Raw genomic sequence first — 24,240 nt, 5'->3', positions numbered from 1 at the left:
GCAGCCCCTGGAATGAGGGCTGAGTGGAGGTGTGGGGCCTCTTTTGGACAATTTTGAGCACAGAAGAGATTCTTTGCTGCGTGGGGCCTGGCCTGGGTGCTGGAGATTGTATAGCATGCTCATAATTTAAGGTGGCTCCAACAAGGATCATGGGCTACTGGCTGGCACAGCAGAGCACATGACTGGATCCTCCCTAATGGGTGTTCCCCAATGACCTTGCCTGTATGGGGGTATAGGAGCAGAGATGGTAACCCCCAACCCCACCCAGCCAGCCCCAACCCCATTGCTCCAACTTTGGCCGGGCCTTCCTGACCAGCCTCTCCTGAGTGGGCAGCTGCTGGGGGAGAAGGCTTTGCTCAGGACAGGATGGTTCTCCCATTTCCAAAGAGGGCTCCAGTCACCTGGGAGAGAGAAACCTTCCGAGTGCCTGCACCCCCAGGAAGATTCTTACCATGGAAGCCTGGGCCTGGAGACTCTGGTCAGAGGAGGGTGGGCTTCCCAGGGCTTCCTGGCCACCGTGGTGGGCCTCTGAGTGCATTAAGCACTCCTTTGGATTGGGGAGAGCAAGGAGAACTAACTCAGTATCTACTGTATACAAGGCACCTCCACAGCTGTTATCATCCTGACAGCCAGACAGGGTGGATAATCTGATCATGTCTTTGTTTTAGAGATGAGGAAGCTGAGGCTCAGGAGGTCAAGTGACTGCCCTAGGTCACACAGTGGTATGGGAGCAGCCAGATCAGTGAATCCATCACTTGGGCTTTGCCAGGGCCTGTACCCCCGCCTCGGGAAGTGCCCTCTTCCGGAGGAAGTCCTATTTCTCTGTAAGCTGCCTTCTCGTGTGGAAGCTGGGTGCCCTGCTACCTGGGTTCCTTGCCCTTGGGGTGGCATGAATGCCAAGCGATGCAGGCAGGGCGCCCGCAGACTCAAAGGCCAGGCCCTCTCCTCGCCAGCAGCCGAATCGCTGTGTGACTTTGGGCCGCCACCGAGTCTCTCTGGGCCTCGCTCTTTCCACCTCTTCCTGGGGAAGCCCCGGGTAAGTTTACTTATAACCTAGCCCCAGGTGCTCAGCCTCGGGAGGTGTGAGCGAGGCCTCGGCACCCTCACCTGAGAACCAGCTCCCCGGCTCTGGCCGCGGGTTATGTAACCGGGTGTGCGGCGTGGGGGGAGCCGCGGGGCGGGGCGCTCGCGGCTATTCCGGGCGCCGCTATTTTTAGCCCCATTGATGAGGCTGCGTCGGCCGCCGCCGCCGGGATTCCGGAGACGTCAATGGGCGCGCGTCACGGTCCCCGCCCCGCCCGCCGGGGGAGGCGCGCCGGGGCTGGGACAGAGCGAGGGCGGCCGCGGGCGCGGGGGCGGGGGGCGCCGTGCGGCCGGAACTGCGGGCGGGGGGCTTCCCGGGGGCGGGGGGCGCCGAGTGGCTGCGGCGCGGCTGCAGGAGCGCGAGGCGGCGGCGGCGGCGGAACTCGCGGGGGTCCCCTCGCGGCGCCCGCGACCCCCGGCCTCCAGGCATGGGCGCCTCTGCGGCGCAGAGCAGCTCAGGGCCGGCTGGTGCGCGACCCCGGAAAGCGGGGGTGGAGAGGCGAGCGGAGCCCGCGGGGCCAGGTGAGGGGCCGCCGGGGTCGCGGGAGGTGGGCCCCGAGAGGCTGGGCAATCTTGGGTCTTCGGTGGATGCCGTGGGGCGGGCTCGGGGCCACGCCGGAGTCCCGCTTGGAAACTGGGGAGTCGGGGGGAGGGACTGGATTCCCAGCGGAACCGCTGGCTCCGAGTCAGCCCCCAAGGGCGACGGCCAAGGCTTTCTCTTCCCAGCCCGCCAAGGGTGGGGTTTGGCCCACGAGGGGCGCTGGAGGTGGCCAGGCCAGAGAAATTCCTTCCATTTCTCCGCCGGCTGCGGGAACCGGTTCCAGGAGCGCGGGAGCTCGTCTGCCAGGAGACCCAGCCGGGAGGGACCGATGCTGCGTGATGCAACCCCTTCGCGGGACCGAGTCAAGAAAGCAAGGCTGGGGGTCTCTTGGAGTCGGGCGGAGCTGCGGATTAGGACTCGGGGCTTGTGTCTACCAGGCGTGTTTTTTTTTGTTTTGTTTTGTTTTTTTGCCGCAGCGTCTTCCCTCCTTATATTGGTTGGGGTAGGGGCGGGGGGAGGGTCTGTATTTCCAGAGCTCCTTACCATGGTGGGCTGTGTGGAGGGCAGGGTGCAGTTCCTTGACTTGGCTCATTCTCCCCCACCCCCCACCCTTTTTTTTTTTTGAGATGGAGTCTCGCTCTGTTGCCCAGGCTGGAGTGCAGTGGCATGATCTCGGCTCACTGCAACCTCCGTCTCCCGGGTTCAAGCGAATCTACTGCCTCAGCCTCCAGAGTAGCTGGGACTACAGGCGCCCACCACCACGCCCAGCTAATTTTTGTATTTTTAGTAGAGACAGGGTTTCACCATATTGGCCAGGCTGGTCTCGAACTCCTGACCTTGTGATCCTCCCGCCTCGGCCTCCTAAAGCGCTGGGATTACAGGGCGTGAGCCACCGAGCCTGGCAGGCTCCTTCCCTGAAGTCCGCCTCCGGTTCAGCCTTCTCCCCTGCCTCAGCCGGGACACCAGGCTGCCACCACCCTTTTTTTTTTTGTTTCACCGTGGTCTCGATCTCCTGACCTTGTGATCCGCCCGCCTCGGCCTCCCAAAGTGCTGGGATTACAAGCATGAGCCACCGCGCCCGGCCCGGCTCCTTCCCTTTTTATGGCTTCGTTTTTGATAGATGACGTGGTGGATGGGAGAAATGCTGCAGAGGTGGTTTATTTACAGTGAATTGTTAATTTGGGTGTGGGGCTAGTATTAGGGGCACATTGGGAAAACGCAGGCTGGGCAGAGGTCGGTAGGTTCACAACAGTTATGCCCACTGGGTGCTGATGGATTTGGGGGCTGTCGTCGGCCTGGCTTGGGGCCCTAGTGGTGGGGCTACAAGGCTTGCTCCTAGACCTACTGCAAGTGAACGTTTAAGATCAGTGACTTGGGCCGGGCGCGGTGGCTCACGCTTGTAATCCCAGCACTTTGGGAGGCTGAGACGGGCGGATCACGAGGTCAGGAGATCGAGACCACGGTGAAACCCCGTCTCTACTAAAAGTACAAAAAAAAAAAAAAAAAAATTAGCCGGGCGTGGTGGCGGGCGCCTGTAGTCCCAGCTACTCGGAGAGGCTGAGGCGGGAGAATGGCGTGAACCCGGGAGGCAGAGCTTGCAGTGAGCCGAGATTGCGCCACTGCACTCCAGCCTGGGCGACAGAGCAAAAAAAAAAAAAAAAAAAAAAAAAAAAAAAAAGATCAGTGACTTGGATGGAGACTTAAAAAGGAAGTCAGCCGACTCCTTGTAGTCATCCAGAGCTGTGAGGAATGACAAGTGCACAGTATAAAGTCAAGATTCTAATTGAAGGTAACTGGGCAGAAGGATGGGCCGAGATTAACGATGTGAATGTGACTGACGAGGCCTGTGCTGGACTTCAGAAAGTCAGCTGAGGAGTTCAGGCCCTGTGCCTGGCTCAAAGGCCCAGGGACCCAGGCCCTTAGCTTCTGCCCTGCTCTCTGGACGGAGGCTGTGGGACTGCTCTGTGCAGTGTAAAGCCTCCATCCACTACGCAGGTCCAAGTGGGTGGCAGGGGGAGCAAGAATGCCTGATTCTGGACTCCTTGGTTAGGCTCCCTGGGTTCTAATCCCAGTTTTGCCAATTCCTAGCTGTGTGACCTTGGGCAAGTTGCTTAACATTTCTTTCTGGGCCTTAGTTTCTTCATTGGTAAAATGTGCATAATAATAATCCCTTCCTCATAGCATTGTGAGGCTGAAATGAGAAAATGCATGTAAAGTGCTTAATGTATCTGGCACATGTTGTTTAACAAATATTAGCTGCTGTTGTTATTGCTAATAATAGTAATATGCCCACTTCTGGGTAGGGATATTGGCCAATGCAGAGCTTATACTCAGGAGGCCACCAGGACCTTTCAGGCAGAGGGCCTGTCAGCGGTGTCCTGTTGCAAGGGGCAGTTTAGTTAAGAAAAGACTAAAATACTTGCTAGGAAGGACTAGAATGAGGCTTCCTGTAGACCAGTGCAGGGGACAGAGCTGGGATCCAGGGCTGGGGACTTTTAGAGTCAGGGATGTGATTCAACATAAAGAAGAACTTCTGCTCTGGCTCTTGGATCTGCCCCCAAATGGAAGGGACAGCTCCTGAGCTGGAATGCTCTCCCCACCTAGCTGACCTTCCTCCCAGCACAGCTCCAATTCAGGCATGTGCATCCCCCACCCCTCCACAGACACTTACTGAGCACCTGCCAGTGCTGAGCAGGGTTTAGAGACTGCAGACTGCAGTGATTGAGATGGACAGCGTCCTTAGATTCTGGTTGGGTAGACAGGTGATAAACCAGTGAACAGATGTGAACATTAGACCTATGATGAATAAAATCAGGCTAGTGTGGTGGGGTGGGGGTGCAAGCTGTTCAGGGAAGTGACATGGGAATGGAAACCTGGTTGATGAGGAAGAGCCAGTTTTGGGCAGAGGGAATGGCAGATGCAGAGGCCCCGAGTGGGGAGAGAAGGCCCACATGACGGGACCACAAGTGAGTGGCTGGGAAATGAGGTTGGTGGGGAGCAGGAGCTGGGGACTGAAGTCTGGCCTGATGGTCCCCCCATTTTGGGGGTCACTTTCTCCTCCTCCAAGCCCACTCAGCCTTTGGTTTGCTCTCTGCACAGTGCAGACTGTACTTGACCTTGGTTCATCCCTTATCAGCTCCTGGGGCTCTTGGGATCTTGGTGTGCTCATTCTTGGCTCTCCTGTTCGAGGCACACTGCCTGGCTCCCAGGGGGTCCTCAGTGAATGCTTGTGGTGTGACTATTGAGGGGGGCATTTTGATGTGGAACAGGCGGGGAAACAGATACCTGTTTGAAGATGCTATGAATCATTTGTGGGCACCACCTGGTGCCAGACTCTGGCCCCCATTCTGAGAACCAGATGGGGAAGACCTGGGCACTCAGGTTGGGCCTAACTATGGTAGGTGGTATTTGGCCCTCCCTGCCCTTCCTCCTCAGCAGTGGGGTGGTAGGGAGAAAAGACAAGGCTGGGGGAAACTACAGACCAGTTTCCACTGTCATCCTGGAAAGCAGGTGTAGTCCATGGGCCAGGGCAGGTTGGAAGCCTTGTCTTGCTTTCTGTTTGGGGTTAAAGGTGCTCCAGACGTTCCAGTCTGCCCTCCCTTCCGTCGTCTCCTGTGGCCTTTTCCTGCTTCCCATCATACCCACAGGATCGGGAGGGAGGGGTGCTGGCAATGTCGTGAGGGGAGAGCCTGGGTACTGTGGGCCCGAGGATCTCCCCTTGGCCTTAGACCTTGGGCAGAGGTCAGGAGGGTGAGGAAGCCCACTGCCCACCCTGTGGGGTCCTCCTCCTCTTTGCCCCTCCTAGCTCCCATCATCTCCTTCTCTTTTCCCAGACCTCATCTCAGTCTGAAGGGCAGTCCAATAGCCAGTGAAGGCCTGGTCCTGCCCTCACTCTGGCACGTAGTCGAGAGGAGAGAGCACTGGAGGGGATGGAAGAAGAGAAGGGGAGATGTGGGTCAAGATACCCTGGCTGAATGGGGTTGGGGGAGAGCTGAAGAGGCTGGGGTGTGGGGTGAGGCACACAGTTGGCTTCCACCCTGGAAGGAGAGGCCAGGTACCCAGGGCTCCTTGGACTAGGAACCAGGGTCTGGGGCTAGCTTTTATGTGTGTGTCCTCATTGAACTTCTCCTAATAATGATATGTAGTAGATATGTGTATCTAGCACTGTCCTAAGTCTTTTTTGTTTGTTTTAAGAGACCGAGTCTCGCTCTGTCGCCCAGGCTGGAGTGCAGTGGCGCAATCTCGGCTCACTGCAAGCTCCGCCTCCCGGGTTCACGCCATTCTCTTGCCTCAGCCTCTCCGAGTAGCTGGGACTACAGGCGCCCGCCACCACGCCCGGCTAATTTTTTTGTATTTTTAGTAGAGACGGGGTTTCACCGCGGTCTCGATCTCCTGACCTTGTGATCCGCCCCCCTCGGCCTCCCAAAGTGTTGGGATTACAAGTGTGAGCCACCGCGCCCGGCTGTCCTAAGTCTTTTACACATTAGCTTTTTTTTAAAGCCTGCTGATAACCCTGTGATTGTTAATTTTACAGATGTCATCATTTTTACAGATGAGGAGCGTGAGGTACAAAGAGATTATGTAATTTGCCCGAGGTGATAAGCAGTGGAGCTAGGATTCGAACCCAGACAGTCTGGGATCCACATCCACTCTGCTCTGAGTGGAGCCCCTGCCTTTTGGGGGCCTCCGAGGCTTTAGGGGCCAAACTGGAGCCCCTTAAGGAGAGAGGGGTATTCTGCTCTGTCCTCACAGTAGCTCCCTTCCTGTGCCTGCAACATGCCCTTTTGTGCAGGTCAAAGGCCGAGAGCTGGGAAGGGTATGAGGTGGAGGGGCTAGATGCTGATGTGTCTATATGGCTCTGAAATGCCCCAGATGCTGTCAGCAGCTCCTGGCCACACCCTACACCCCTGGAAGCAGATTGCCTGGGGCCTTGGCCCCCAGGCTCCGATGCCTAACCCAGGGAGGTCCTTGGGTGCTGGCTTGTCCCCCTCTTGTGGCCTAGGTCCTGCCACTGCTCCCATTCCTGCGTGTCCTGGTCATGCTCTCTCCAGGGAATGTGCTTGCTGGCTGGTTTCTCTTCACTCACATCCACTCTCCCTCTGTAGGCCTCCACCATGGACAGAGGCCAGGCCCTGCCCCTCCAAGGCAGCCTGGCTCCTTCTGCTGGGCCCTGAAGGCGGACGGGATAATGTGGTTGGCCAAGGCCTGTTGGTCCATCCAGAGTGGTAAGTGCTCTGCTATTGTCCTTTGTACACCCCTCCAGCAGGTGGGGTTGGGGGGCAGAGGTGGGGGTGGAGCTGCCCAAAGTGGATGTGGTTAGGGGGATGGAGGGGAAGCCCTGGGGAGGTGGCAGCTGAGGTGCTGTTCAGTGTGCGGGATCTGATGTCTTCAGAGGTGGGGGTAATGTGAGTGTGGGGACTGGGGAAGCCTTATTTTCTTGGCAGGAGGGCTCTGGGCCCAGGTGACATGGGCTGGTGGGAGTAGGAGATGACAGCTGCTCCCAAGGCAGCATGTGCCTGATTCCAGGAAGCAGATAGGGTAGAACAGAGTATCTGGGGGCTGGGCTGGTGCCTGATTCCAGGAAGCAGATAGGGTAGAATAGAGTATCTGGGGGATGGGCTGGGAGCATCATGGGGCAGACGTGGCAGCGGGGAGCTGGCCTGTCTCCCGGGTGTAGACACTTGTTCAGGTGAGTGCATGAAGGGAAGGCCGGGACCTCCCTTCCCCGTGGAAAGCGTGGTGCCTGCCCCTCCTCACTGCGGCAGGCCTGAGGGCCTATGGAGTCTGTGGTGTGGGGGGTGGCCTCTGTGAATGGGAAGGCAGAGACAGCCCTTCCACTACTGGTGATCTAGCACATCTCCTTCACTTACAGAAGAGGAGACTTAGATACAGAGGGGAGAAATGACTTTTCCAGGGGTCCTGCAGTGAGGATGTGTAGAGCCAAGCCCAGAACTATGCCTCCTGGGTGGCTGGCAAGCACAGGCACCTGGTCTGACTGTGGAAGACATACCTTCCTTGACTGAGGGTGCTTCCAGAGAAGGCCCACACTGATCTGGGGCTGAGAGGTGGAGGACGGGAATGGGATTTCCAGCAGGCCTTTCCTGGGGACATGAGACGGGGCCAAGGGCACTGTAGTCCTGGTTCTGTGCCTAAAGGAGCTGGTGCTCCGCCTTACACCCCAGACAGGGGTCATGAGATTCCCTTCCTCTTTCCCTGGAAGAGGGCCATCTCTGAGCAGCAGCCCTCCCAGGCCTTGAGAAATCCTGGATGAAGCACGCACTGGCTCAGCATCTCCCTCAGCTTCCCAAACACTGTTGCCTTCTGGGGGGTCAGCGTTCAGGGTGCAGAGAGCCCCAGAGAGGTGGCTGGGGTGGGGAGGATGGGGTGTCTGGTCCCAGGCTGGAGGGAAGGGGGAAGCCCTGGAAAGCAGGGCCTCCTGTTCTGGGGGCGGGGCTGGGTGTGCACCTGGCCTCCCGATGGCAGCAGGTGCTGTACCACCAACCTCGGGCTGAAGGCAGGGAGAGGAATTACTGTAAGGGGGAGAGGCAGGTGTTCTCTGGTCAGCTGGAGATCTGGACTTGGGAAGCACGTGAGTGAAGATGACAGCAGTGGCCAGGTGTCCCTCCCTCAACTTGGCCCCTACATCTGCCCCCAGTCCAGACCCAGCTTCCTGAGCACCCAGCCCTCCCTCTGGGTACACAGCAGCCCTGGTGGGCAGAATTCCTTGTTTCCCTTGTTGTCTGGGTGATGGTGGTGATTGGGTGGAACTCCCATGCCAGATATACTGCCAAGGCCACCCTGAGGGGCTGCCAACCGGGGCCCCATGAGTGCTAGAGCTGCTGGTCTTGTGACGTGGGCACCTGTCTGCCAGGCCTGGGCACGGGCCCAGGGTCACGCTCATGCTGGGGCTCCCGTCAGCTGACTATTTTGGGCTCTTGCTGACCTGGGCCAAAGTCAGGTCCAGCCAAGAGGGCCCAAAGTGGCTCCCCCCATCCCCAGAGGCCGGCTCTGGTTTCTGCTATATAAACAGAGGAGGACACGCTGGCTTGGAGGCAGCACCACATCCAGAGCTCGCTCAGCTGCTGCCCAGCCTCGGCTGTGAGGATAGGCTGGCTGGGCAGCACGTCTCTCCCCACAGGGCTCCCTGAGGCTGCCAGGAAGAGCCCCCAACCAATCTTGGGATTCTCCCTTCGTGCGGTTGTCTGGGACCTTTTTCCAGGGTCAAAGCAGATTGTGAGGAGGAAGCTGGTGAGTGCTGGGACAGGGACATTGAGGAATGGGAGCTGGGCTGTTTGGATTTTTTCCCATTGTGACTGTCATGCCAAACCCTTTGGCCTTGGGCTGCTGGGAGGAAGCAAGGGTGGCCGACAACTGGAGGCATGAGTGTGCAGCTTGACCACAGCTGGATGACGGTAGTTGGACTTGTGAACGCTGTGACTGAGAACTGGGAGAGGTGGACAGAGACAGGTAATGCGGTCTATCTCCTTCCTCAGAGCTTCCCCACAGGGTCTCCGTCCTCCTCTCCTCTCCACCCCGCCTGGATGAGGCACTGGTCACTGCGGCGAGTTTGGTGTCCATTGGGGTATCTCAGGATTGGCTTCTGAGTGGGGCCCCTGAGCCCCCAGTAGTTGGGACTGAGTGGCTGGGCCAGGGGCTTGGCGTCCTGCTGAGCCCTCAGCCCCTGGCCTGCCCCGCTTGCCGGGCCCTTGCTGGGCCTCCCAGCTGCTTTGGGTGCCTGAGAAGCAGAGCTGGAGAGAGGTCTGGCAAGTCTGCCAACCAGCCCGCCACAAACATGCTCCGGGACCCGGGCCAGGGACGCTGGCCCGGCATGGAACAGGCAGCAGCTCCTTACGTGGGAGGCTCCTGTGCTCTCCTTCCCAGTTCTCAAAAAAAATTTTCCCCTTTCTGAACGTGAGTCTCTAAACGAATCCAGAGCCTGTGACTAAAAATACTTTAACAATAGCACAGTGCATCAGTCTTTCCGGCTGGGACTCGTTATCAGAGAGTTTTTATTTTGGAATTTGAAATTTTGCCCACTTAGGCTGGGTGGAGACCTTGGGCAGAGGCAAGGGAATTCGGTGGGTGTTGATGTTCTGCAAGGTGGTGGGAGACCCTCCAAGGCGAGAGAAGAGAGCTGGCCAGGAGCTGAAGAGACTGAGAGGGAAACCGAGGGAGCTTCAAGGCATGGGGCAGCCTTTCCCAAAGGAACTCCGTGATCTTGTCTGTGTTTTCCAGCCCCGTCTGGCTGTTCTTCCTGAAGTCTGATCTTATTCTCTTGTGCTGTATGTTAATTTCTTCTGGCCTGAGAGGGAGGGGTAGAGAAATCACTGGACTGAAGGTAGCCTCTGTGGCCATAGCCTGACCTCCTTAATTAACTAGCTCTCTCCAGAGTATTAATTGACCACTCGCTGCATACAGAGTCTGGAATTCTCCCAGTGCTGGGTAGAGCCACATCTCTGGGCACACACTCTTTTCCTCTCACTCAGCCCAGGAGTGGGAGAAGTAGAGATGAGGTTACTGTTTGTCTGTAGTTCCTGGAGCAGGAGGGCTGCTGGCTCCCCCATCCAGCTGAGGACCCTGCTATCTCCTGCCCCTGCCGCCCTCCCTGCCAGCCCCAGGATTCTGCTGCAGGCCGCTATGGTTGTCCCATTGCAGACATAAGTTCCACAGGGCCGAGGGCGGGACTTGAGTATGCATGGATTTTGATATATGTCGGGGTCCTGGAACCCATCCCCCTGTAGCACTTCCCTGTGCCCTGGAGGTACTGCTGCCTCCCCACTTCCACCCTCACTTGCCATTACAGGTTTCCCATGATGGGGGGGAGCCCAGGCCCCAGGCAGTGCTACATTTGGATGTTGAACCCTCTCCTTTCCATTGTGAACTGAATTCTACCAGCACTGGGACTGGTGATGTCTGCATTAGGCAGATGAGGAGGCAGTCTTGGAGAGGACAAGAGACTAGCCTTAGGTCACACATCAGGCTTGCTAGCTCCTGGACAAAGATGCCTCTGATAGCTCTTCCATCTTTTGCCCCTGCTGAGAGCTGAGGGGAGGAGTGCGGCCACTGGCTGACCTGCCTGCGTCCCTGGGAGGCTGGTTTTGGGGAGTTAGTGATACATGTGCTCATGGTAGGGCTTGGGCAAGGGCCAGGAGAGCAGAGCCAGGGGCCTGGGCCTGACCTTTCACCCCTGGTTCCCAGAGCTGCCCATGGGAAGCCCCCAGGGCAGTAGGCAGTGTTTCCCTGCCCACAGTACAAATCCCCCTGCCCACTGCCAGAGCAGGAAGAGGAAGTGGCCAGGTCAGGGCTGGCAATAGGCCCTGGGGCCAAGGAGGGGAAGCTCCCAGGGCCACTTCTGAGCGGGAGAAGGCGAAGCTCACTCCTTCTGCCCACCCCAGGGGAAGGGTGTGGAGGCCCATGGGTGGGGACGGTCTCAGTGAAAGTAGGGCAAGTTCCTGACCTCTACTCAGTAGGGGTGGGGCCCAGCCCAAGGTGGAGGGGCAGCGTGGGAAAAGGGCTGTGTAATTCCACTTCCTTCATCCCGTTTACCCATCTCCACCCCTACCCTCTGGGCTGGGGAATGGTGGTGGACATTGGCTGCTCATTTGGGGCCTGCCCTGGGCTACTTACTACTGAGTATGTACAAAGGATCTTCCCACCATGGACTAGGAGACAGTGCCCTTGTCCTCATGGTGTTCACATACTGGTGGGTGAGGGATGGGTCTGAGTACACGATAAATCCCTGGGCCCCATAAGATTTGACTAGGAGGGGTAAGGGCCTGGTGAACTGCTCAGAAAATAAACTGTGTTGTCAGCAGGAGGACCCCTTTCTACTATGAGATATTGCATTCCCTGCTAACCGTACTTGTGCTCTGTTGATAGAACAAATATATAATGAGAAACAGCCACTGTACTTTCAGAAGAACACACTTGAAAGAATTTGTTCTCAATAAGTTCCATCTGCATGTGGATCCATATGAAGAAATATGTATGTTCCTCTCATTCAGGCGTGGCTATTTTAAAATAAAATTCGGGCCGGGTGCGATGGCTCACACCTGTAATCCCAGCACTTTGGGAGTCCGAGGCAGGCGGATCACGAGGTCAGGAGATCGAGACCATCCTGGCTAACACAGTGAAACCCCGTCTCTAGTAAAAATACAAAAAATTAGCCGGGCATGGTGGCGGGCGCCTGTAGTCCCAGCTACTCAGGAGGCTACTAGGAGGAAGGGAAACAGTATGCATAGTGGGTGAAACAGTATGTGCAAAGTGGGTGGTGGGAAGGTTTAGCTCAAGGTCCTTATATGGGGTTGGTGGGGAACTGGGGTGATGAGGGCAGATGGATAGGCTGGGCCGTGGTGTGGGGGCCTGACTGGGTGGGGCTGTCTCTTGTCTCCAGCGTGACGTCTCCAGCGTGACGTCTCTCCCCGCCCTTCCATGTTGTCATGGCCTTGCCTTAGCTCCAGGTCCCTGTGTCTAGTTTTGGATACCTCTCTCATTATTACCTGTTCCCTCCTACCCCATCTCCCCGACAATTAGCTGTTCACTCTGACCTTGTTCTTGAAGGTTAGACTTGGAGGGGTGTCTGCTGGGAGTCTCTGGCCAGTCTGGGACCAGCATTTGTTTTAGGCCTCCCAAAATCCATGTCAATTGTGCCTTTCTCCAAAGTTCCACTAGCTGGACCCCACTCTCTCAGAGGCCCAGGCCATCCTCCCTGGAGGGCCCACAAGGCCTGGGATCCCCAAGCCCCTTTCACCTCTCTCACCTCTATCTTAGGCTAGGTACTCCACACGGGAACCTGCATTGGTGGCCCCACCTGTGTTTCCACAGAGGGACTTTGCCTTTTTCTCCTTATTTACTTATTTTCAGAATGTGGTGTGTTGAGCACCCCCACCATCTCCCACCCCTGCAAGCATGACCAGGTGGCAGCTGTAGTTCCTTATCCTCCTCCAGGCTTTGGGGCAGCAGGACTGCAGCCTCCATAACCTGCAGCAGCTTGGGGAGGTGGGGCTTGGGCTGCAGGCCCAGATCTGGAGGCTAGATGCTGAGATTCAGACCAGGGACCTGGACAGCTCCTCAGCACACTCAGTTTTCCTTGGGCTTATGGGTAGGCCTGCCCCACAGGATGGTCTGTGCCACTTTTTACAAATGCCAAGTTGTGAGGAGGAGAGGAGGGTGCCTGAGCTTGAGGCTGGTTCAACTCTCAAAGAGCTAGCAAGGCTAGGCCGGGGGCAGTGGCTCACGCCTGTTATCCCAGCACTTTGGGAGGCCGAGGTGGGCGGATCACGAGGTCAGGAGATTGAGACTATCCTGGTTAACATGGTGAAACCCTGTCTCTATTAAAAATACAAAAAATTAGCTGGACGTGGTGGCAGGCACCTGTTGTCCCAGCTACTCGGGAGGCTGAGGCAGGAGAATGGCGTGAACCTGGGAAGCGGAGCTTGCAGTGAGCCGAGATCACGCCACTTCACTCTAGCCTGGGCAACAACAACAACAACAAAAGAGCTAGCAAGGCTGAGATAGAGCACAGACTGGTCAAGCCACAGATAACGCACTTGTTCTTGCTGGTTGGCAGGAAGAACACTGGCTTGGCTGATCATCTTTTGCTACCTATTAAAATTGATGGGTCATCCTGTAACCCACTTTGGGAGGCCAAGGGGGGATCACAAGGTCAGAGATCAAACCATCCTGGCTAGAATGAAACCCTCTCTTTTCTAGGGAAGGCCCTGCTGGGGTGGAGGGAGACATCCTGGGGCAAAGTGGGTGCTAGGGTGAGGAAGCCAGCCTGTGACACAGCTGGGATCAGTTCCACCAAGCAAGACTTGCTGTGTGCTCCTGAGCAAGGTGCAGCTCCTCTTGGAACCCTTGACTCCTAATCTGCAAAATGGGAGGACTTGAATTCTATACGTGGTTTTAAACCTTTCTTTCTTTTTTTTTTTTTTAAGCTGTGGGGTCATTTTCCACAAAAGGATTCCACAAAATCTAAGCAAAATCTTACGGAAAAGTCTAACAGGAAGAAAAGCAAAACTTTGGCTGAAATGAGGCAGGGATCCTGGATGGGTCCAATTGGCATCATCCTGCCCACACTTCACGTTCAACCAGTGGCCTTGAAGGAAGATGGTTTGGAGCAACCCAGAGCTCTCTGCAGACGCATTCACGTTGAGACTGTATGCTGGCATGGAGGGTTCTGGCAGGTTCTGACCAGATGACTGAATGCCATCAGCATTACAGTCACCCCTTGGTATATGAAGGGGGTTGGCTCCAGGACCCCAACTTGTACTGTGAATACTCAAGTCTCACTGTTGGCCCTGTGGAACCTGTAGATACTAAAAGTTGGCCCTCTGTATATGTGGGTTTTTGGATCCATGTTGGATTGAAAAAATCCCCAAATCCCCATATAAGTGGACCTACACAGTTCAAACGTGTTGTTCAAGGGTCAACTGTGTATGAAGACTGCTCCCTCTGTGGTGGACAGTGAGGCTTTAGAAAGAGGAGACAGGCAGGCTAATGGATGGTCTTCATGGGTGTGGGCAAGGAGGAGTGGTCACTGGGAGCAGGCAGTTGGTCTGTGGGACCACTGAGGCATGGGCTGTGGCTGGCAGTAGGAAAGCGGGAGAGGCTGAGTGCAGTGGCTCATGCCTATAATCCCAGCACTTTGGGAAGCCAAGGCAAGAGGCTTGAGCCTGGGAGGTCGAGGCTGCGGTCAGCCCTAATGGTGCCACTGCATTCCAGGCTGGGCAACAGAATAAGACGTTGTCTCAAAAACAACAAAACAAAACAAAAACGGGGAGAGGAAAGGACCCAAGAGATGTTCCAAAAAAGAATTTCAGGAAACAATGAAAAGTTGCAAATGGGGCATCAGGAGCAGAGATTAGGTGGCAGACAGAGGGTGCAGAAATGACAAGTTCTGTCTGGAACAGATGAAATTTGAGGTGCTTGTGGGACCTTTGAGTGGGCAGAAGCAGGGGCTGGAGACAAGGGTGTGGGAAACCTGTGATGGGGGTTGAGGGCAGAAATCAGGAGCAGGCAGAGCCTCCGGGGCAGAGGAAGTCCTATGGAGTGACCAGATGAGTTGAGAACTGAGTGGGTGGGTGCAGGCTCAGTGGAAGCAGAAACTCATGGATATTGACTTACATGGGAGAAGGGGAATGGATGGGGGCCGCAGTGGGGTGGCAGGGCTCTCTTTTCCTTGTTTTTGTTTTTTTGCCCTACCCTCTGCTCTTACGTTTCCGTGAGGGCTCACCAGGCTCAGGAGAGATCAGGGTGGAGGGGTGACGGCCAAACCAGGGAAGACTCCAGATGGCTGAAGCCTGGTCTGTGCCCAGCAGGGCCCTGGCGGGCTGTTCCACACTCCACCAGGCAGGTGACAACTGGTCAGAGCTGCCTCCCCACGGGTGCGGGAGGTGGGGTGGGAGGGCCGGTGCTCCCTGATGTGGACGGGGGAGGGGGATTGATCAGAGGCGTGGAGAGATCCCTAGAGAAGCAGTCTGTGGCCCTGGGTTCCAACCCAGTGTGCCACCACCTGGCTGTGTGACCTTCAGCCAAGTGCCATTATTTCTCTGAGCCTGTTTATTTATAAAATGGGGAAGAGTTGGCACAAGTTTGAAAAGATTTCTCAGGCTCCACCCGGTTCTGAAATTCGGTAATTTCCCAACTAGGGTGCACTCCCCCTGTAAGGGGCTGGGGAGGGGACGGTGCGAAACCAAGTTCAGCCTGTGGAGCGGAGCCAGAGCTGTTGGCCGAGCTTGGGCTTGTCCAACGCCTGCCTTCGGGAAGGTGCTGTGTAGGGAGACTGCCTGGAGGGACTAAGCGAGGGCTCTAACTGACGTCTCGGGCAGCTTCTCAGCCTGGGACCCTGCTGGGGAAGCCGCGTCCTGTGCACTAGTTGGGCCTAGGGCTGAGGTGAGGGCGCAGGCTCCCCAGGGTGTGTCCGAGTTACCCGCCCCAGCCCGCGGCCTGTCCTGACCGCCCAGCAGCGGCAGCAGCGACACCCTAGGGCTCCAGGAAGGGCTTGGGAAGGTGCAAAGGCGGGGCTGGGCTCCGAGGGAGCCGGAGGGACCGGGCGCGGTTGACTCCCGGGAGCAACTGGAGGGTGAGGAGATCCTCATTCGGGGAAGCCCCGGGGCCGCGTCTCCACAGCGCCCCTTCTTGGGCTCTGGCCCTCCCGCTGGTTATTTTGGACCTGGGGGCCCCCAGCTGGGACCCGGGTCCGGTGCGGGGAGCCTAGTGGGCCTGGGAGCTGCTATTTTTAGCGGGCGCGGCGGGCGCGAGGAGCCTATTTATAGATCAAACAATCCGCGCTCCCTGCGTCAATGGAACCCCGCGTGCGTCACGCGCGCAGACATTCCAGGCCCCCCCTCCTCGCCCCGCCCCCTCGGGCTCCCCGGGCTGCGCCTCCCCCTGGCCGCCTCCCGCCGGAACCGCACCGCCCCCCGCGCCCTTGTATGGCCAAAGCTCGACGGGCGGCCTGCGTCAGTGGCGCCCCCGCCCCTCCCCGTGCGTCACGGAGCGCTTAAGAGGAGGGTCGAGCTCGCCCGGGGAGTCCCAGTGGCTGAGGCTGCGAAACTTAGGGGAGTGCACAGAAGAACTTCGGGAGCGCACGCGGGACCAGGGACCAGGCTGAGACTCGGGGCGCCGGTCCGGGCAGGGGCAGCGGGAGCCGGCCGGGTAGGTTCCCTTCGGGGAACGTGCATCTGTTTTTAGGGGAGGTGCATGAAGGAGATGGGTGTACGCGCGGGCAGAGAGGATGTTGTAGGGCCAGCATGCAAGAGGGCGGGTGTATGGTGCAGCTGTAGCGCAACGGGATGAGAACCCAAGTCAGACTGGAAACTACTGGGTGCGGGGTAGGAGGTAGGGGAGGTTGACTACCTGCAAGGTGGAAGCTGTAGGGGGTTGGGGTTGGCGCCGGGAGTAGGGACTTGTCCAGCAGGCAGCTGGCCTTAGTTCAGTCTCCTAGGGTGCCCAGCTGGGCGCACGGTGCTCTGAACTTGGGTGGGTGGGGATGGGGGTCACAGCACCGTGGGGGAACAGGTACACAGAGCTTTGGCGCTGCTGGGATCCATACGACTCCAACTGGGATTGGATTTCCAAAAGACCCTCCTTCCTCCCAGCCTGTCAGCCCCCTCCCAGTGCCCCGGTTGTTTTCTTAACACTTTAGAGGCTGCGGCTGAGTTGGCAGGGGTTCCCCACCCTGAACTTTCTGTCTGAGGTGCGTTAGGAAGCCTCCGGATCACTGATGGAAGTGACTGGCTTGGTGGCTGAGCTGTGGAGGGCTGCTTGCTGTGTACTGAATAAAGGAGGCTTCTTGGATTCGGGGCAGGGTCTCTGTAAGCACAGGGAGAATTGATTTCGCTGGGGCTTGGATCACGTGTGTGTGTGTGGGGGGGTGTGAGTGAGAGAGAGAGAGAGACAGACAGAGGTGGAAACCCTTGTCCTTGGGGATCCTGGATAGAAGTTGCCAGTGTTGGAGTCTTGGGGCGGTGCTGCCTAGAGGATACCTCCCAACCATTCCAGCTCCAGATGCTGATCATCCCTATGCCCCCTCCCCTAGTCTCTGTTGGATCTTACAGGTAGGGTGCAGCCTGAGGCTTGTTCAGCAGAACAGGTGCAAGCCACATTGTTGCCAAGACCTGCCTGAAGCCGGATTCTCCCCACTCCCTCCTTCAACCCCACCTCTTCCTCCTCCTGTGGGACTGCTCCCCCCTCCCGTGAGGCTAGATGTAGGTCCATATCTTGTGTTGTTAAGAACCTGCATGAAGGGGGAGGGATTGATGGGGGTTGATCCGGATGTGGGACGTCCAGGTGGAGAAACAGGATTTGAATAAGGCAGGAACGAACGCCCAGTTCTGCCCAACTGCTGTCTTTCCTCCCCTGGCCAGGCTGTCCTAGTGCAGGCAGATGTGGCCACCCTCACCTCTCGCAGGGTGCTGCAATGCCTGTGGACTGGTGCCACTGGATGTGTGGGGCCCAAGCTACGAGGGTCTCTGTTGTCTTGGTTGGTTATGTGAATGTCAGGCTAGGGGTGGAGGTGCCCTGTTCAGGGCCCGTGGAGTTAGAAGGAAGGCTAGGATCAGAGAGGACTTCCTGGGCTCTTGGCCAGGAGGTGGTGACAGCCTTTGCCCCCATCACTGCACCCCTTGATTATGGTACTCTGTTCCTGCTTGATTTCTTCTCCAGCTTCTCTCATTGACTGGTGAGGCCAGACTTATGCAGACCCCAGGCGTGTAGGCTGGGAGGGAGACTGTCCTGGAGCCTCCTCTGCATTATTTTTTGACCATTCTGTGAACGTAAGGATCTGCCTGAATGATGCTGTCTCTGTTCAGGCTCTCTTCAGGCTCCTCAGGACTGGGGCTGTGTAACCTCCTTTGCCTGAGCCCCTGGATTCTTCAGGGCACAGACCCCGCTTTAGTGAAGGGACCCAGGCAGGGGCAGAATGTCTTCCACCCACCCACCAGCAGGCTTCTCCTTAAGTCTTCTGCTGGACTCTCAGAGTCTCAGAGTTCTCTTATTAAAATAACTGGGGGCAGCAGAACATTCTTTTTAGGTACTGTTGTCCATTCTCCTGGGAGTCCAGGGGGCTGTGGTCTCCTTCCTCCCGCTTCCTCTGTCCCCAGCAAATGGCCTTTAAAGGTCTGGAGCCAGGTTACCGATGAGGAGGCCTAGGTTCCCTTCCTCTTTGCTTCTGGGAGCATCTTGAGCAGTGCAGAGTGGCTTCCCAGCCCCAGATGGCAGGATTGGGGTGGGTTTGGGATCTGCTGCCTTTGCTCAGTGTGCAGGGTTAGGGTGGAAACTGGGGACAGGCTGGGGCCTCTGCATTAGGCTGCCTTCTTAGGCAGCTGGCAGGCTTTCACTCCCAGCTCCTCTTCCATTTCCACGATGTCCTTCTTCCTAGGTACTGCGAAGGGAGGAGAAAAGGGGCTTTGCAGAGGCTGGGGTGTGCCTGGGAGTATTCCCAGGAAGTGCCTGGTTGGCGAAACAACCAGGGAGCTGCTCCTGGGAGCTGGGCTGAGGCTTTGCTGGGCTGCCTCTCCCACTCACCCTTTTCCCAGCCCCCACCACGCCTTCCCCAGGGGGGAGGGGCAGGGGGCTGGAGGAACACAGCTTCCCCCTGTTCCAGCAGAGAAATGCTGGCTGGATGCCTCCCCTAGGGTTCCCAGGCTGACTAGGGTGTGGCTGGCCTTCTGATGGAGCCCACTCACGCTGGGCCGCTGCCCAGGGGCTTTGCGGCACCTAGGTCGAGATGGTACTCAGGCCAGGGGTCAGGATTCCTGGGTGCTCTGGTCCCGGTGCCTCTGTCCCATCTTTAGGCTGAGATTCCTGCCACCTTGCTGCTCTGGGGCCCAAATACTTTGAGACCAGGCTATAGGCTTCTCCCACTGACTCTCCTTTCCCTCCCTGGGGTCTCCTCTCTCTCCAGAGATGCCCTGTATCCAAGCCCAATATGGGACACCAGCACCGAGTCCAGGACCCCGTGACCACCTGGCAAGCGACCCCCTGACCCCGGAGTTCATCAAGCCCACCATGGACCTGGCCAGCCCCGAGGCGGCCCCCGCTGCCCCCACTGCCCTACCCAGCTTCAGCACCTTCATGGACGGCTACACAGGAGAGTTTGACACCTTCCTCTACCAGCTGCCGGGAACAGTCCAGCCATGCTCCTCAGCCTCCTCCTCGGCCTCCTCCACATCCTCATCCTCAGCCACCTCCCCCGCCTCTGCCTCCTTCAAGTTCGAGGACTTCCAGGTGTACGGCTGCTACCCCGGCCCCCTGAGCGGTCCAGTGGATGAGGCCTTGTCCTCCAGTGGCTCTGACTACTATGGCAGCCCTTGCTCAGTCCCGTCGCCCTCCACGCCCAGCTTCCAGCCGCCCCAGCTCTCTCCCTGGGATGGCTCATTCGGCCACTTCTCACCCAGCCAGACTTACGAAGGCCTGCGGGCATGGACAGAGCAGCTGCCCAAAGCCTCTGGGCCCCCACAGCCTCCAGCCTTCTTTTCCTTCAGTCCTCCCACCGGTCCCAGCCCCAGCCTGGCCCAGAGCCCCCTGAAGTTGTTCCCCTCACAGGCCACCCACCAGCTGGGGGAGGGAGAGAGCTATTCCATGCCTACGGCCTTCCCAGGTTTGGCACCCACTTCTCCACACCTTGAGGGCTCGGGGATACTGGATGCACCCGTGAGCTCAACCAAGGCCCGGAGCGGGGCCCCAGGTGGAAGTGAAGGCCGCTGTGCTGTGTGTGGGGACAACGCGTCGTGTCAGCATTATGGCGTCCGTACCTGCGAGGGCTGCAAGGGCTTCTTCAAGGTACCGCCCGGCCCCAGGTGGGGCTTTGTGTTGGAAATGGGGAGAGTCTGGCCTCATCCCATTGGGACCTGTGGTCTCCCCCTGGGTTCTCCTAGCTAAGTCCTGTCCTGCAGGGTGGATCAGCCCTGCCAGGTGGGCCGCCTTCCTGGAGACCCGTAGATGCCAGGGCTGGAAGCTTTGATTCGCCAGGACACTCAGGGGCCTGTGGGATTGCACAGAACTGGAGGGAGGGGTGAGATAGGGGCAGATAGGGGCTGCAAGGGTGCCTGGCGAGCCTCTGGTTTTCCTCTGCCTGCCCTCCCCCAACTCAACGTTCTAGTGGGAAGGGGTGCCCCCAGGCTCTCATGTTCCTGGCCTGAGATGAAAGGATCCCTGCGGAGGGTTTGGTTCCTGAGGGCTGGGGGTGGACTTGGGAACAGGCTGTGTGTTTGTCCCAGCAATGGTGCCTGCTTAGCTTCCCGTCCCCACCCCCAAGCCCCTTGGCCCTCTCCTGTCTGCCCTAGGGAGAGGGCAGGCGGACAAGGGCCCATGAAAAGATACAGGTGTCTGGACTGCCAGGGAGACCCTGGCCCCCAATATTGTGTCCTGGGGTCTTCCTCAGAGCGGGAAACCTCCCCCAATGTCTTCAAGACTTTTCTCTCCCCCCCAACCCCCTATCTCTCCCTCCCTTGCCACCCAAATGTTAGAAAAATAGCTGTGAACAGAGAGCGCTTTTGTCTGCAATGGCAGCAGGATCTGGACGGTCCCCTCCCCTAGGTCCCCCCTCCCCACCCCACACTCTGACAGCCTGTTCCGTGTTGTCCCCCCACCCAGCGCACAGTGCAGAAAAACGCCAAGTACATCTGCCTAGCTAACAAGGACTGCCCTGTGGACAAGAGGCGGCGAAACCGCTGCCAGTTCTGCCGCTTCCAGAAGTGCCTGGCGGTGGGCATGGTGAAGGAAGGTGTGTGGCTAGGGTGCGGCCCAGCGGGGCAAGGGTAGGCTTGAGTGGAGTGGGACCAGCAGGGCCCCCAGGCTTCTGCCCTAGAGGACCCAGAGGAGGGCACGTCTTATTTCCACCCCACTGAACCCCAGGCCTTGGAGGGAGGCAGCCTACACCTGCCTGGATTGTGAGGGTGGTGGCAGGGGGAGGTTCCTGTAGGGTACCTTGGATCTGAGGGACTCTGGGTCCTAGGGACTCGGTGGGGTGCGTCTCAGCAGTGGTGTGCACGGCTTGGGCTGAGAGGCCCTTCCTCAGATCCCTTCCTTCCTCAACCCTACCCATTCCTTTGCAGTTGTCCGAACAGACAGCCTGAAGGGGCGGCGGGGCCGGCTACCTTCAAAACCCAAGCAGCCCCCAGATGCCTCCCCTGCCAATCTCCTCACTTCCCTGGTCCGTGCACACCTGGACTCAGGGCCCAGCACTGCCAAACTGGACTACTCCAAGGTGAGGTCCCACCCGCGTCTGCCTTGGGGAGGTCTATGAGCACATGCAGTGCCTTTGTGCGTGTTAGGAGAGCTACCCCCTCTGGAAGGACTGAATGAGAAAGGAAGTTTAAAAAAGAAAGAAAGAAAAGCTACTCCCTCCAGTTTGACAGATCAAAGAGAGGAGCCCCCTCTCGGCTAACCAGATGGGAAAATGCACCCCCTCAGGCAGGTGGCCAATTAGAAAAATGTGTCCTTCTGGCAGCTGCAGCCCTGGGTTAATATGTGAGACTTGGCAAGCGAGAGCCTGGGCAGGATCTCAGATCCACTCCCACTCCCGGGATCTGGCATCCAAGTGTCTGACACAGCCGTACGTGGTGGTGGGTGCAGGACCCTGCCTAGGGTGCTGACCCCACTGGACCGTCTTCCTAGTTCCAGGAGCTAGTGCTGCCCCGCTTTGGGAAGGAAGATGCTGGGGATGTACAGCAGTTCTACGACCTACTCTCCGGTTCTCTGGAGGTCATCCGCAAGTGGGCGGAGAAGATCCCTGGCTTTGCTGAGCTGTCACCAGCTGACCAGGACCTGTTGCTGGAGTCGGCCTTCCTGGAGCTCTTCATCCTCCGCCTGGCGTACAGGTGAGAGCTACTGACTGTCTGCCCAGCCCTTTCCCTGATACACCTGCCTGTGAACCACCCTGATCGCTCTTCGTGCCCATCTGCCTGCCAGGTCTAAGCCAGGCGAGGGCAAGCTCATCTTCTGCTCAGGCCTGGTGCTACACCGGCTGCAGTGTGCCCGTGGCTTCGGCGACTGGATTGACAGCATCCTGGCCTTCTCAAGGTCCCTGCACAGCTTGGTTGTCGATGTCCCTGCCTTCGCCTGCCTCTCTGCCCTTGTCCTCATCACCGGTGAGTGACCAGCACCACACCAGGTCCAAGGGAATGGGTGTCAGGGGGTTGACTGGTTCTCAGGAGGGCACTGTCCCAGGGAGTTTGGTGGGCCGGGACCTAGCACTTTCTGGGCCCCTGCACTGCCCCAGGCTCATACCAACAGTAAAGTAGGGACCACAGGAATTGTAGATGGGCTTAGCTGCATCCAGCTCTAAAGCCCAAGAGAGCCTTTGGTCCCAGACTGTCAGGATCCAGACTGCAGGTGTCATGTATGTGGCCTAGGGTGTTGGCTTGTTTTTAAAACCTTCCTGTCAGTTATGCTGCATATAGAAAAGTATACAAATGGTCAATTTTCATAAACCATACTTACCCAACCAGCACCTTGGTCAAGAAGGAGCACATAACTGCCCCCCAGAACCCATTATTGTGCCCCCTTCCAGTCATTTGCCCTCCCCAAGGGTAACCACTACTTTTTATTTAAATATTTAAAAAACATAAGATGGGATCTCACTGTGTTGCCCAGGCTGGTCTCGAATTCCTGGGCTCAAGTGATCCTCCTGCCTCAGCCTCCTAAAGTGCTGGGATTACAGGCGTGAGCCACCATGCCCAGCCCTTCACTGTGACTTCTGACAATGCAGATCAGATTAGTTGTGCCTGCTTTGGACTTTATGTAAATGTAGTTCTGTAGGATGGAATCTGGTGTTGAATGCAGAGGTTTTCAGATTTCTCTGTTTTTTAAAGGAAAGAATCCACCCTCGTTCCTTTTTTCACTTAAATTGCACAGGGGACCCAACTATATAGAACACAATCAGAGGTACTCTGGGCTGAGGGAGTGCTGAGTTCTGAGGCTGGGTTTCTCAGAACAGTCTAGATTTTAAAAACCCAATGATCTAGCCGGAAAACCTAGGTTAGGATTTCATTTCCTGTTTGTGACCCTGGGCAAGTCATTAGCCTCCTGGGCCTCGGGTTCTCACTTGGAGTATGAGATAATGAGGGTTACTGCTTCTCAGACTTGTGACGATGCTTACTAATGGCCAACATGTGAATGCGCTTTTGTGAAGTGCCAGCAGAGCATGAGGGATGGTCAGGGGCAGCAGTTTTAGGGGCCTGGGGAGACTGGGGCTTTGGGGGCCTGGTTCTCAGATGTTTGGCTAATCCTGTACCCTTCCCGCAGACCGGCATGGGCTGCAGGAGCCGCGGCGGGTGGAGGAGCTGCAGAACCGCATCGCCAGCTGCCTGAAAGAGCACGTGGCAGCTGTGGCGGGCGAGCCCCAGCCGGCCAACTGCCTGTCACGTCTGTTGGGCAAACTGCCCGAGCTGCGGACCCTGTGCACCCAGGGCCTGCAGCGCATCTTCTACCTCAAGCTGGAGGACTTGGTGCCCCCTCCACCCATCATTGACAAGATCTTCATGGACACGCTGCCCTTCTGACCCCCGCCTGGGAACACGTGTGCACATGTGCACTCTCATATGCCACCCCACGTGCCTTTAGTCCACGGACCCCCAGAGCACCCCCAAGCCTGGGCTTGAGCTGCAGAATGACTCCACCTTCTCACCTGCTCCAGGAGGTTGGCAGGGAGCTCAAGCCCTTGGGGAGGGGGATGCCTTCATGGGGGTGACCCCACAATTTGTCTTATCCCCCCAGCCTGGCCCCGGCCTTTATGTTTTTTTGTAAGATAAACCATTTTTAACACATAGCGCCGTGCTGTAAATAAGCCCAGTGCTGCTGTAAATACAGGAAGAAAGAGCTTGAGATGGGAGCAGGGTTGGGAGGAAGGGATGGGCCCCACCTGCCTGGGCAGCCTTTCCAGCCTCCTGCTGGCTCTCTCTTCCTACCCTCCTTCCACATGTACATAAACTGTCACTCTAGGAAGAAGACAAATGACAGATTCTGACATTTATATTTGTGTATTCTCCTGGATTTATAGTTTGTGACTTTTCTGATTAATATATTTAATATATTGAATAAAAAATAGACATGTAGCTGGAACTGGGATTCAGTCTGTCTCTGATGCCCCCTCCCCACTCCCCCACCAG

General features: G+C 57.4%; 1 protein-coding gene across 4 annotated transcripts; it reads left to right on the top strand.

Annotated features, from left to right (window-relative positions):
• Positions 1 to 1,327: 1,327 nt before the first annotated feature.
• Positions 1,328 to 24,193, top strand: NR4A1 (nuclear receptor subfamily 4 group A member 1). Of its 4 annotated transcripts, none has more exons than XM_032143446.2 (8): positions 1,328 to 1,605; positions 6,730 to 6,849; positions 19,035 to 19,912; positions 20,726 to 20,855; positions 21,187 to 21,338; positions 21,749 to 21,951; positions 22,043 to 22,221; positions 23,378 to 24,193. In XM_032143446.2, the coding sequence occupies exons 1-8, from the start codon at positions 1,512 to 1,514 to the stop codon at positions 23,632 to 23,634; spliced, it is 2,013 nt and encodes a 670-aa protein (XP_031999337.1). In that variant the 5' UTR covers positions 1,328 to 1,511; the 3' UTR covers positions 23,635 to 24,193. The 4 variants fall into 4 exon arrangements, with proteins under 4 accessions (XP_031999337.1, XP_058289570.1, XP_058289571.1 ...); XM_058433587.1 differs by lacking the exon at positions 1,328 to 1,605 and adding an exon at positions 8,763 to 8,872 and having other exon boundaries at positions 6,794 to 6,849; XM_058433588.1 differs by lacking the exons at positions 1,328 to 1,605; positions 6,730 to 6,849 and adding an exon at positions 14,254 to 14,550.
• Positions 24,194 to 24,240: the final 47 nt, after the last annotated feature.

This window comes from Hylobates moloch, unplaced genomic scaffold (assembly GCF_009828535.3).
Source record: "Hylobates moloch isolate HMO894 unplaced genomic scaffold, HMol_V3 SCAFFOLD_22, whole genome shotgun sequence".
Classification (NCBI taxonomy): Eukaryota; Metazoa; Chordata; class Mammalia; order Primates; family Hylobatidae; genus Hylobates; species Hylobates moloch.
Note: the sequence above shows the minus strand (reverse complement) of the source record. Positions and strands in the feature narration are given on the sequence as shown.

Coding starts and splice junctions, on each gene's coding strand:
- NR4A1 (XM_032143446.2), top strand. CDS start 1,512: ATGGGCGCCTCTGCGGCGCAGAGCAGCTCAGGGCCGGCTGGTGCGCGA. Junction 6,850..19,034: donor CTGTTGGTCCATCCAGAGTG/GTAAGTGCTCTG, acceptor CTCTCTCTCCAG/AGATGCCCTGTATCCAAGCC. Junction 21,339..21,748: donor CCAAACTGGACTACTCCAAG/GTGAGGTCCCAC, acceptor CCGTCTTCCTAG/TTCCAGGAGCTAGTGCTGCC.